The sequence below is a fragment of the Aulonocara stuartgranti genome (assembly GCF_965226115.1).
Source record: "Aulonocara stuartgranti genome assembly, chromosome: 5".
Taxonomy (NCBI): Eukaryota; Metazoa; Chordata; class Actinopteri; order Cichliformes; family Cichlidae; genus Aulonocara; species Aulonocara stuartgranti.
The window spans coordinates 7,939,874-7,951,991 of NC_138943.1; the positions used below are offsets into that span (position 1 = coordinate 7,939,874).

General features: G+C 38.2%; 1 protein-coding gene across 6 annotated transcripts in view; it reads left to right on the forward strand.

Annotated features, from left to right (window-relative positions):
* nav1b (neuron navigator 1b) overlaps window positions 1–12,118 on the forward strand; it is a gene marked incomplete at its 5' end in the record, with an annotated part of 81,664 nt that overhangs the window by 63,456 nt on the left and 6,090 nt on the right. For 2 of the 6 annotated variants that reach the window (XM_082534509.1, XM_082534508.1), the window contains 15 exons: window positions 1,091–1,501; window positions 2,183–2,224; window positions 2,310–2,470; window positions 2,962–3,135; window positions 3,712–3,764; window positions 4,693–4,770; window positions 6,501–6,584; window positions 7,020–7,131; window positions 7,226–7,347; window positions 8,368–8,546; window positions 8,751–8,907; window positions 9,107–9,305; window positions 9,819–9,916; window positions 10,016–10,111; window positions 11,473–11,641. In XM_082534509.1, coding sequence (XP_082390635.1) covers window positions 1,091–1,501; window positions 2,183–2,224; window positions 2,310–2,470; window positions 2,962–3,135; window positions 3,712–3,764; window positions 4,693–4,770; window positions 6,501–6,584; window positions 7,020–7,131; window positions 7,226–7,347; window positions 8,368–8,546; window positions 8,751–8,907; window positions 9,107–9,305; window positions 9,819–9,916; window positions 10,016–10,111; window positions 11,473–11,641 — 2,135 coding nt within the window. Of the gene's footprint in view, window positions 1–1,090; window positions 1,502–2,182; window positions 2,225–2,309; window positions 2,471–2,961; window positions 3,136–3,711; window positions 3,765–4,692; window positions 4,771–6,500; window positions 6,585–7,019; window positions 7,132–7,225; window positions 7,348–8,367; window positions 8,547–8,750; window positions 8,908–9,106; window positions 9,306–9,815; window positions 9,917–10,015; window positions 10,112–11,472; window positions 11,642–12,118 lie in introns of all 6 variants that reach the window. The other 4 variants (XM_082534507.1, XM_082534511.1, XM_082534510.1 and 1 more) reach the window with 2 other exon arrangements.

The following is a 12,118-nucleotide window of genomic DNA, read 5'->3' on the forward strand; positions in this document are numbered from 1 at the left end:
CCACAGAAGAGGGGCCCGAAGGCTGAATACTCTGCCTCCCATTCTACTTTTAAATACTCTAGGAACAAGTAAGCCCGCACTCTGAGAGCGAAGTGCTCTAATAGGGTGATATGGTACTACAAAGTCATTAAGATAAGATGGGAGCTGATTATTCAAGACCTTGTATGTGAGGAGCAGGATTTTGAATTCAATTCTGGATTTAACAGGGAGCCAATGAAGGGAAGCCAATACAGGAGAAATCTGCTCTCTCTTTCTAGTCCCTGTCAGTATTCTTACTGCAGCATTTTAGATCTGCTGAAGGCTTTACAGGGAGTTTTTTCAACATCCTGGTAATAACTAATTGGAGTAGTCCAGCCTCGAAGTAATAAATGCATGAACTAGTTTTTCAGCATCACTCTGTGAAAGAATGTTTCTAATATTAGAGATATTACGCAAGTGGAAGAAAACAGTCCTAAATATTAGTTTAATATGTGCATCGAAGGACATATCCTGGTCAAAAATGACTCAGAGATTCCTCACAGTGTTACTGGAGGCCAGGGTAATGGCATCTAGAGTAAGCATCTGGCTAGAAATCAGATTTCTAAGACTTTTAGGGCCAAGTACAATAACCTCAGTTTTATCTGAATTTATGTCTTTAAGACATCCCTGCAGTTTAACTAATTGGTGTGTGTTATCTGGGTTCATGGATAGATAAAGTTGTGTGTCGTCTGCATAGTAGTGAAAATGTATGCTAAGTCCATAATTAGCCTTAGTTTGTGAATAAAACTCTCTATTTACATGAACAAATTGGAGTCTGTTAGGTAGATACAATTCAAACCACTTCATCCCACTACCTTTAATACCTACAGCATGCTCTAATTGCTGTAATAAAATGTTTATGGTCAGTAGTATCAAAATCTGCACTGAGGTCTAGCAGGACAAGCACATGGAAGGGGGAGTGAATAGAGCTAGGGAAAAAAAAGGCAACATTGAATTAAAAAAAAAAAAATTTGGGCAAAAGGCTTTAAAATAAACTGCATTCAATACTTAACAGGTTTTAAAATGTTCAGTTTCCTTTTTCATCATCATGTCTTTCATGCTTCAATCCTAGGATGCTGAACACTAAGTCTCTAGGTCGTCCTCCTAGCTTGGCTCACCTGGACAAGGTCAACTCAAACAGTCTTGACTCCTGTGTGACAATACAGGACCTTCCACCCAAAGTGCCCCCATACTCCAAGCTCCAAGACTTGGCTAGTTCCCACACGGCCACCCGCCTAACCCCTAGCCCAGCGCCAGTCCTTCATATTGATTCACCCAGCCCTTACGCAAGTGAAAGCCTGAGTGGATCGCCGATACTCTACCCCAAACTGTCAGGCATGCACCGCAGCTTGGAGTCCCTGCCCCTCCAGATGAGTGTGCCTGCAAGTGCAAGGTTTGTTACAACAAACACCCGTGATAAAGAAGAGAGGAGTACAGGAACCTGGGGGGCTGGGAGTAGGACGTCCCTCACCCTCTCAGACAGGCAAGTGTCTGAAATATGTAATGTAAACTGTGTCAAAACTGATATGTTTGGGGGAAAAAAGGGGTTATGCAGTTTTAATGTCATCAGTGTATGTTGTTAGAGAGTTTCTGCTAAAGAGTAACTCTAAACAGACAATTGGTTTTGTCTCCTTAGAGGAGAAAAAAATGCTTAATACTTCTGCAACTAATTTGAAAAAGCATCAAAGTTTAAAAAACAAACCCTCAAAAAATTGAAGCAAAACCTTGGACCAAAAAACTTTTTTATTTTTCATTTTGCTATCATTCAGGGATTCCTAATTCAATTGGCAATACAAGAAATGCTCATTGCACAAGAATTCAGTCATAAAAATGTCCACATGTCTTTTCATTAGAACAATCACAAGACTTTGCATTTATCCTACGAGCAGCTAAGGATGAAGCCCAGCTAAGATGAAGTTTCTGTGTGATGGTTTGGCTATACATTTCTGGGCAGCTGACACTCATTTCACTCATATTATATGTGCCTTTTTCTGGGAAAGGAGAGTCCACGGTCTCATTTTGAAGATGAAGAGCTGCATCTATCACAAAATTTCTCTTTATTGAGATGGAGATAGTCCAGATACTTTCCTGCCAAAGGAATGTATGTTTAGGCAGACCCAGGCCATGTTTTCTGAAAATTGTGTTTTTACTCTTTTCTTTACAGCTTGCAAACAGATCGGAATACCTTGCCAAAGAAAGGCTTAGAGTATGTCAAAACACTTATTGTCAAATTGTCTATTTAAAATCATGCACTATGCTGCATCTTCAAGTAAATAACCTTTCTTTTGCAGACGCTATGGCTCAAACCTATCAGAGAGTGAAGAAAGTAAGCCAGGAAGACGGCACTCCCACAACATAGTCAGCATGACAGAGAGTGATAGCCCCCCTCAGTGGCCTTCTCCTACCCGCGCCCTGCACCCATTATCCAATAAGATTCCTCTCACCAATGTGGGTGAGTTTATGTGTTCCATTTTGGCTGGCTAACAAGTTTTAAAAGCCCTCACTTTTTGAGCTTTAACATTAAGGGCTAATCTTTGATTAGCGATGCTTCTTTTTGTTGAGCTTTGAGAGGACAGGGCTATGGAGCTCGTGCTGAGAGAAAAACTTTTACAGTTGAGCAGGGTTTGCACAAGTTGTCAGTAATGCATTCTGTATTGTGAGTGAAAAAGTATTGGCCAGATGTTTTAAAATAGATTTTTTGAAAATCTGAATTGAATTATGCCATATGAACAACTACTTAAACTTGAGTTTAGGTTCAAAATATGCTGGAGATGAATGCAACAGGGGTCGAGTGAGGCTATATATATTGCTGTTGTGTCAGTGTTGCTTTACACTTAGTCATCAGAATGAGAGTGCTATACTGTACCAAGGTGTAGGACTGTTTTGTATGCATATATGTATCTGTGTGGAGCACTGAACCATACCAACTATCTGTTATGATAGTTGCCCCAATTTCCAGTGGCACCCCAAGGATATCGCGGTCCAACAGCATAGGCCCCCCAAGTGATTCTGCCTGCGATCTCTATGGATCCTCCCCTCTGGGCAGCAGTATGTCCCTGGTTGACCGTCCAAAAAGCATGATGCGGTCTGGGTCTTTCCGTGAACCAGGAGAGGATGGTGAGTCTGTTTGACTCACTTCCCTGCAGGGGAGCTTTCCAATATGACCTCAAATGAAACAAAGCTGTCTACTCATACTGCACACAATCTGTCTATCTGCAATCTAAGCAGAATGTTAGACTCGTTTAAGGGCATAATCTGTGGTGAAAATATATACAAAACAGCAACATTTTAATCCTGCTACAACTCTTTGATAATTTACAGACATTTTAATACAGAGTCCAACATTAGGATACCCCTAACTTCAGTTTCTTAATGAATTGGTTTGTTTTTACACATTTAAGTATTTTTTTAATTACAGAAATCTGAATGAATTTTAAACAGGATATGCTTTATTTTTAACTGTATGAAGTCAGCTAAGTCACATACTGTTTTATAATGTTATAGAATATTGAATAGGATTTGAGGGAGCCTTTGGTATATTAAAAAATATTTAATTTCTAGATTCTTTAGTCATTTATTTATCATTTTGGTCTATGATTATTTCAACATTTCTTTGTTACTTTGCAAATTAAAGCTGCCTTCTGTGAAACTAAATTTTAATATTAAGCTTACAACTCTACCTTGTGTTTTCAGTGCATGGCTCTGTGCTGTCTTTGGCATCTAATGCTTCATCCAACCATTCCTCAGTGAGTATTTACGGTCTCTTTTTTGTAGCATAGGAAATGTTTTACTTTTAATCTTGTAGCATTGTACTTCCTCTTTATGTCTACAAATCATCCAGGAGGCTGTTTTTTAAAAGTATTTCCTGTGTAGGATAAGGGTGAATTTCTCATTAGGAGACCAGCTTCCATAACTACAAGTTATCAACTGGTTTGACATGGGAAAGTTCTTGTATGCATTTATGAAACTGTCCAGCTGATTCCTAAGCCTCTTCATGAGCTGGTATCGGGGTAGTGATAACTATTCTGAGTTATATTTGTTTTGATGACTAGTTTTAATGACTGCCCGTGAACTGAATCCTCTACACTATCCCTCTTACTTTCGCCATGCTTTCTTAAGAATGAGGAGAGGATACAAGGGGAGGTAAGGCAAACATGCCATACGTCTTCAGATCCCATTTTGCATTTGTACTCGCCGTCTGTCATTTCCTGTTGAAATGGGTTCTGTCATCAGATGGTGTCACTGGTGCTTCAGAAAGTCTGAGATTATATCTCAGAAGCTCATAACTCAGTTCATTCAGTTCATTTAGTTTTATCTTTAATATTTTGTGTTCTTTAACAATACATTCTAACATTTCATAAAGACAGCCAGTTCTCATTAAATTCTGAGTGCATGAGAAATAAGTTGAAAAGAGACTTTCATCCAATTTCTGTTGGTTTAGAGTATATTTCTGGATTATTTTGATTGCTGTGGTGGAGCATTAACCTTCATGTTACATTGTTTATACATTCTTTGATTTAACCAAACAAAGCTATGCATTTAACACATTCCATTACTGCATTATCATTATCAAAGTTTGTGTTAACATCTTCATCAGCTCTGGTTTTATGTCTGAGGTATTGTGTATGGTGCTGTGGTCATACTGTTCAAACTTGATTTACTATTTGTCTACAGCAAATCCGCAAGTTGAGACGGGAGCTGGAATCCTCCCAGGAAAAGGTTGCCAACTTAACCGTGCAGCTTTCTGCCAATGTACGTAAGCCTTACCCCTACCTCCTGTATCTCTCCACCCTCGTTTTCTGTCTGTTTTCCAAAGTTAATCTGATAATAACTTGGCTACATAACAGGTATTCTCTCAAAGTGCTCAACCACAAATGTAAATTCCACTTGATTTAAGTCATTGAACTTTTGTCCCATAACCAACTAAAAGCAGGTGTACCCGCAGTTTTGTGAGGCTTATCTGGGTGTGTAAATCTTTGCTAATCTAAGAAAATAAAAAAAACTACATTAGTTAACTTTAATGTAGTCTAACTGTAACCCTGGCATCTACTTAAACAGCATGCTGGACACAGAACCTAAGATTTACCCCTCTAATTGCACTTAGGCCGAATTACGTCTTCTCTCTCTATAACTACTTTCCCCCCGCATTTATTAAAATCTGTATCCTCTTAAACAAAATCATGTAACCCTACACCCGGCTACTCGCTTGTAACTTTGTTTCTACCAGCTTTCCCATCCCAGCTACTTTTAATTATCTTATTGTACAGCTTGTGACCCTTTAATCTGCAGTTTCTGATGCAGTAGACAACATTCTTCTTTTGCACATGCACTAACAGGCTTTGCTGTTGACTAATCTGGATGTTTTGATGTATGTATGGGGAACTAAGTGTGTTTGTTGGTCTGTCCGTATGTTTTTGTAAGAGGTTTTCGCTCTCCTAACACCATTATCCCTCTTTTTTACAACCTGGGCTGCATTGACTGCTGGACTCACTGCTGCCCTCTGCCTGCCTCCCACTGTCCTGTACCTCTGGATGCTGTGTGTAGCAGCTAGGCCAGGTTTGTTAGTTACTTTCAGAGCACCCTGTTTCACTCTCTTGTGACATCTGACATGGTGGTCTTGTGTTGTGGTGTGGCGTAAGCCTTCCGATTTGAATGCTAATTTTCATTTTAAATAGAGCTACAACTAACAGTTACATTCATTATTTAATATAAAACAGCTGATCTAAAAAAATGTTGCAGCACAGTTTTCTGAGGCGTCTCTTTGTATAGTTTAACTTTGACTTATTTTTTACTTTTAGGTTTTAGTTTTGTGGCTGACATGAGTTTTACTGGAACGTCTTTCCGGTAGTGTAACATATTAGGTTTGCTGAAGGTCTGCTGCTCTTAGTGACAATTCAGTAGCTGACTGCTCTTTATTTAGGTGGTTAGGATAGCTTTAAAAGCTTCTGAGGAGGTCAGCAGCAAACCTAATGATGAGTCAAGCAGTATGAGACAAAAAATGTATTTTTGGTAGCTCTAAATGTATACCAGAGGGTAGTAACAAGTGGACTTTTGGACATGGAAGATATTCTAAAACAACTGAAAAAATAAGTCTGCAAAAAGATCCTTGTAGAAACTATTTATTGTAAAACAAAGAAAAACTCACATGTACCTGTTAACTAATTAAATGTGATTTTGTTATCCATGGCTTTTGAGGTTAACAACCTTTGTCCCATAGTGCAACATCCCCTTGAACATTACCACCATTACCATAATGTCCTTTTTTACCTCTGACATCATCCGCAGCTGTTGACTCTTCCATCCCTTCTATCCTCTCCCAGCAGATGAAGAAAGCTATTTGTTCGACGTGGTGTGAGTGTGTGAGGCTGCAAATCGATTTGTTTCAGCTGGTGACTCATACCTGTCTGCTGCCTCACCATCCTTCACACACAGACACACACTCTCTCTTTGTAGCCTTTTAACTCTGTGTCTTTCTCTCATAGGCTAATCTGGTCGCAGCATTTGAACAAAGTCTGGCCCTGATGACAGCACGCCTGCAGACACTGTCTGTCTCCTCAGATCAAAAGGTATTTTGGCGATATTACATCGATGATTGAATACTATAACGGTAGCGAAGTCTGTGCCAGTCTCCATTTATTTACATGAGGAAATTTGATGAGAAAAGTAGTTAACACTAGAAACACGCCATAAACAATCTCTTACATGACAGCTAAAAGCAGACAGAAATTACTACATAATCAGCAAATAAATTCCAGTGATGTTAATCATAAACTATGCACTCTGCTCATTAGGTTAGTTTTGTGAGTGAAAAAGAGACCATAGTTCCATAGTTGTCATGAAAATGAGATGCGAGTCATGATAGGATTTCGATGTTGTCACTCAACACAACCTGACATCCTTAGTGAAAGTGAAGAGGCATTCCACAGTCGTCGGTACAGAAAAATCTTGGCTCAGTTACTAACCCATCAACTAACATGACTACATACTGATGTTTCCTTAAGGACTCTGAGCTTACTGAATTGAAGGACACCATTGACATTCTGAAGGCCAAAAATACTGAAGCCCAGGAAATCATTCAGGGGGCCCTCAGTAATCCTGATGTCACACCCAAAGGTACAGACTGCGCTTTATGATATACAGTAGGATTTTGACTGTCATATACTTCTGTCTCCTTGTTCAACTCTTCTATTTTCTTTTGGGTATTCAGAGCTGCAGATCAACCGCCAGAACTCCTCAGAAAGCCTCTCCAGTCTTACCAGCACCACCAGCCACTCGAGCATGGGCAGCCTCAAGGAGCAGGAGGCCAAGAAGAAGAAGAAGAAGAGCTGGGTGAGGAAACACTGGTCACTGACTAAATTTGTGCCTAAGAAGTTCACCAGGAGTCTTAATGTACCATCCTGTATGGCATCTGTGCAGGACAATATATGGCAGGAAAAACAAATACATTTCATCGTTTCATACAAATCATCAGGAAACGAGATGAAAGTAACAATATTGGTATCAATTTAGTGATTCCAAATTGATCAGACTGACCACATTCAGTGACTGTGTTGATAAAACTGGGTCGTTTTGTTCTTTTTGTCTTACATATAACATCTGAAATGTATGGTGGAGCTATAGAATTATAATTGCTTTTAATTGTGATTATAACAATACAGCTCAATGGTTAAATGGATGAATATTTTAAATGAATGAACATGTCTTGCTTCCTTTTCTTGTTGTGTCTTGAAAAAGTCAGTTGTTGTCCTACTTTACGCTCCTGCTTGTGTGTGTGTGATTCGCCTCCTGTCTTGTTCCATCTTTCGTATTAAATATGACTCTGGTCTCTCCCTCATGCTGCCCCGCTTTTTTATTTTAGGTCTTTGAGGTGAGTGATGTTGCTACAGTAAATAAAACTCAAACCTTTTCCACTCCAGCCTGCATGTGCTTTGAGTCATACTTCCTAAATGTTGGGAAATGTTCTGTCATCCCTTTTTTTGTTTGTCTGTTTTTCAAACATACACAGTTACTGTATGATTTAATCATGCTTTATTATTAAATGTTTATTATTAAATTTATTGTCTTGTGGACTTCAAACTGCTGTTACAATTTTCAGGAACTGAAAACCCCAACATACTAAATGAGTTTTATTAAACTAGTTTGCTGTAAATCTAACATTTCACCAACTTTTTTTTGTTTGGAAATTTATATTTGCCTACTTTTTGTTTAAAAAAAGCCACATTCTGTGAACTCTCAGGTCATCACAATCACTTTTTAAGAATTTCTTTTCAGCTGTCTTTTGCTTTTATTCTTGTTTTTTTCCCAGGCTTGTTATTTATTACATCTCAATTTCATGTATTCTCCCAACAGTTACGCAGCTCATTCAACAAGGCTTTTAGTAAGAAGGGCTCAAAGCCAACTGGGCCATATGCTGACATTGAAGAGATTGCCACCCCAGAATCCTCAGCACCTTCCTCCCCCAAAATCCACCATGATGGAGATAACCCTCCGGTGTCAATGAAATCCTCAGCCTCAGCATCATCTTCAAGGTACCATACAAGGATCTTTATCATTGTTCTATTTATATGCATATCAAATAAGGAATTGAATCACAATATAAATAAATACAAACTTCTCGTAGATGTGAAAACAGAATATCACAGAACTATGTAAAATTGTTATTTTCCTGTCATTCCTCTGATCCCTGCTACAGTACCATAATGATAATTTTCCCATAATTTCATTGTCACCAGACTCTCTGAAGGGAGTGAGGCAGGTGATGATAAGGTTGTAACAGACCTGCGCACAGAACTGTGGGAGAAGGAGCGTAAACTGACAGACATCCGCCTCGAGGCTCTGAGTTCAGCCCATCAGCTGGAGCACCTGCAGGAGGCCATGAACAACATGCAGGTATATATAATTTTGTCTTTTGTTTGTTTCATAAAAAGTGCATTTCATTTTCCAGCCGGATGTTTATTTTATGAAGATTTTTGTCTAGACCAGTTGATTTGCTTTTGTAAAAATCTTACCCTTTAGTGTTTTGTATTTTGCAATTGGTAAACAGTGCAGTGATCGGTAATTTTTTATTTATTTATTTATTTTTAAATAGAGGACAATCGAAAACCTGAAGGCTGAGAACGACCATCTGAAGACAGGTACTTTGTCTCCCTGTCCATCTCCTGGACCCTCCAGCTCTGTTTCCCAGTCCTCAGGTCTCACTGCTCTGGGAAGCTCATCACCCCGACAGTCAGTAGCCATGCACGTGCCTAAAAGCTACAGCAGAGGGCTGAGTGAGGGGAGCAGCTCAGGTACAGCTCCGTCTTTGACATTTATATTTATAGGAGTAAGAATGCAACAATGAGTCCCATAACTGGGTAAAAAAACAAAACAGAACAGTGAAAATAAGCATGTTTATCTGAATGATAAAAAGAACTTCTCAACCGAATTTATTTGAAGAAAAAATAATTTAATGTAATTCAGTATCACTGAAATCATTGGATTTTCTAGAATCCCTATAATTGCCTCATGCCATTATTTAGAATCTATATGCCCAGAGATTAAATGTCTGATAACAATAAAAATTAAAGTTACAGTGTCAAGGAAGTCAAAATCCATTACTTGTTTCCTTGGTCATTTAATACATGGTGATGTAAAAATCCATGCTTTTGTTCTGAAGTCTATAAAATATGATCTTTTAAAATTACAGTTCAGTAGATACAGAATATAATGCAAAATTAACACTGCTTGTTTTCAACTTTCAACTTGTGCCTCATTAGCTTTCTTTTTTCTGTTTATACACTCTTTGATTTACTGCTTAGCAGACATCCACACTGCAGATTCTCTCAGCCTTTCCTCACAGAGAGATGACCATCGTGTCAGGGTCGTGGTTTGTGTTGCGGATCTACGTGTCTTTAAAGATGTATGTTTTCGTAAATTTGCTTTTTCTAAATCCTTCCTTTCCTCTTAAATTGCCTCTGCCATCTGTGAATCACCTATTAACTTCACTTTGTGTCAACAGGAGGTTAAACAGCAGGATTTCTTTGTCGGCACTGTCAGAGTGAATGGCAGGATGGATTGGGTGATGCTTGACTCAGCTGTCAGCCAGGCTTTTAAGGTGAGAAATCCTCACTCACTGCAACCTGTTAAAAAGCTGAATGCAAATTTGAAGCATGCTTACAATTACAATTCAGCTGTCACATTAACTTTAGCATCAAGAGGAGCATCAGGAGCGCTGTTCAGAGGTGTAAAGTAAGACACAGAAAACATACATACCAGTGCTTCTGAAAATGGTATTTAATTCAAAAACTCATATCTTCTACATTCACATAAAGTGAAATATTTAAAGCCATTTCTCTTTTAATTTTGATGACTCTGGCTTAGAGCTCATTAAAATTAGAAATCCAGTGTCTTAAGTTATTATGATTTTCCCAAGATCAATCAAAAAGAGTTTATAGTAGAGAAACGTTCAACATCTGTAGTATCCTCATCATGGACCAGCAACCACCATTAAAACCAGCAGATGATATGGCACCCCTAATCATTATAGACTGTGGAAATTTCGAACTGGACTTCAAACTTCTTGGATTCTCTACCTCTCTACTCTTCCTGCAGTCTCTTGGGACTTGATTTTTAAAATGTAAACAGTAGACAGTAAATCTTTGAAATGTAAAGTTTACAGTCATCTAAAAAAATGAGACTTTGTACCATTGAGCAACAGTCAGGTCCAGCTGTAGTTCTAGCACTTTGCTGAAGATATCTGTATCTTAAACTAACCTCACTTCACTCCTTGTGAATCTCTTCCAAGTTCTTGAATTGACTTTTTCAACAGTCCTCTCAAGACTGAGGACATCCTTGATGGTTGCACACCCTTTCCTACCACCCTTTTCCCTTCCAGTCAACTTTCCATTAGTATGCTTCAGTACAGCCTCTGAAGACAGTCAGCCTTTTAGCAATAACTTTCGCTAGGTTACTCTCCTTGTGGGAAATGTCAGTGATCATCGTCTGGACAACTGTCAAGTCGGTAGTCTTCTGCATGATTGTGATTGCATATACTGAACTGACAGGTACACAGTATTCATACCATTTTAATAGTACTTTACTTAAACTTAAATTGAAATATTCGAATATTTTGAGTTATTTTTTTATGGAAGGAACTTTAGGGTTTAACTATCAAAACGAATATTGAAAATTTAATATATGATAAACTAAATGGAAATTACAAACTTTTTCATAATTCTAGTTTTTGAGCTGCATCTGTAAACTTAAAATAACTTTCTGATTTTGTTACGAGGGTAATGGGCTTGAAAGATCATTCATTTTATTTGTGTGGTGGTAATAAAACCAAATGTGTTGTGTGGAGGAATAGCTCTAAAACTATTTTTTTGTTATACTGTACATATTTTTCTTTTTCTTCTTGTAAGGAGTTTTCTTTACTTAGTTTTACTCAGTTCTGCTTTTCTTTACTTTTTCTTCCAGGTATATATAGCCAAGGTGGACCCTACCTCCAGTCTGGGACTGTCTACAGATTCCATCTACAGTTACAGTATGGGCCACATTAAGAGAGTGCTGGGAGGAGAAGCTCCTGAGACACAACCCTCTCGCTGCATGTCACGAGGCCCCAGTAGCATCACAGTGGCACTGAAAGGTTTGCAGAAAATGTATAACTTCTAAAGTGCTACTAAATTTAAGATGTTTTATTCACAGAATTAGAAGTAAATTCATTCAGATTAGTATTGAAACGTAAAGTTTGGAATTCAACATTCAAATTTCCTAATTCACAATGATTTTTGTATGAGGCTTTTTTTTTTTTTTTAGCTTGAGCCGACTTCTCTACAATCATTTGTGGTCAAAACCAATGAACTGCACTGTTCTGATCCTCGGTCAAAGCAGCTGATGAGGTCATTATTTCTCCCCAAACGCTATTTTATTAAAATAATTATTTTTGACAGTTGTGACCTGAAACACTACACTTCATGTTATCCATATGTCTGTCCGATTCAAACACTGAATTATATTTAAGGAAGAACTAATTAGAATTTAATGGTCAAAAGTGTTTGTTTGTTTTACCCCACAAAAATGATTTTTGGCCTTGATGCAAGAATTCAAATGCATTCCTATGTAT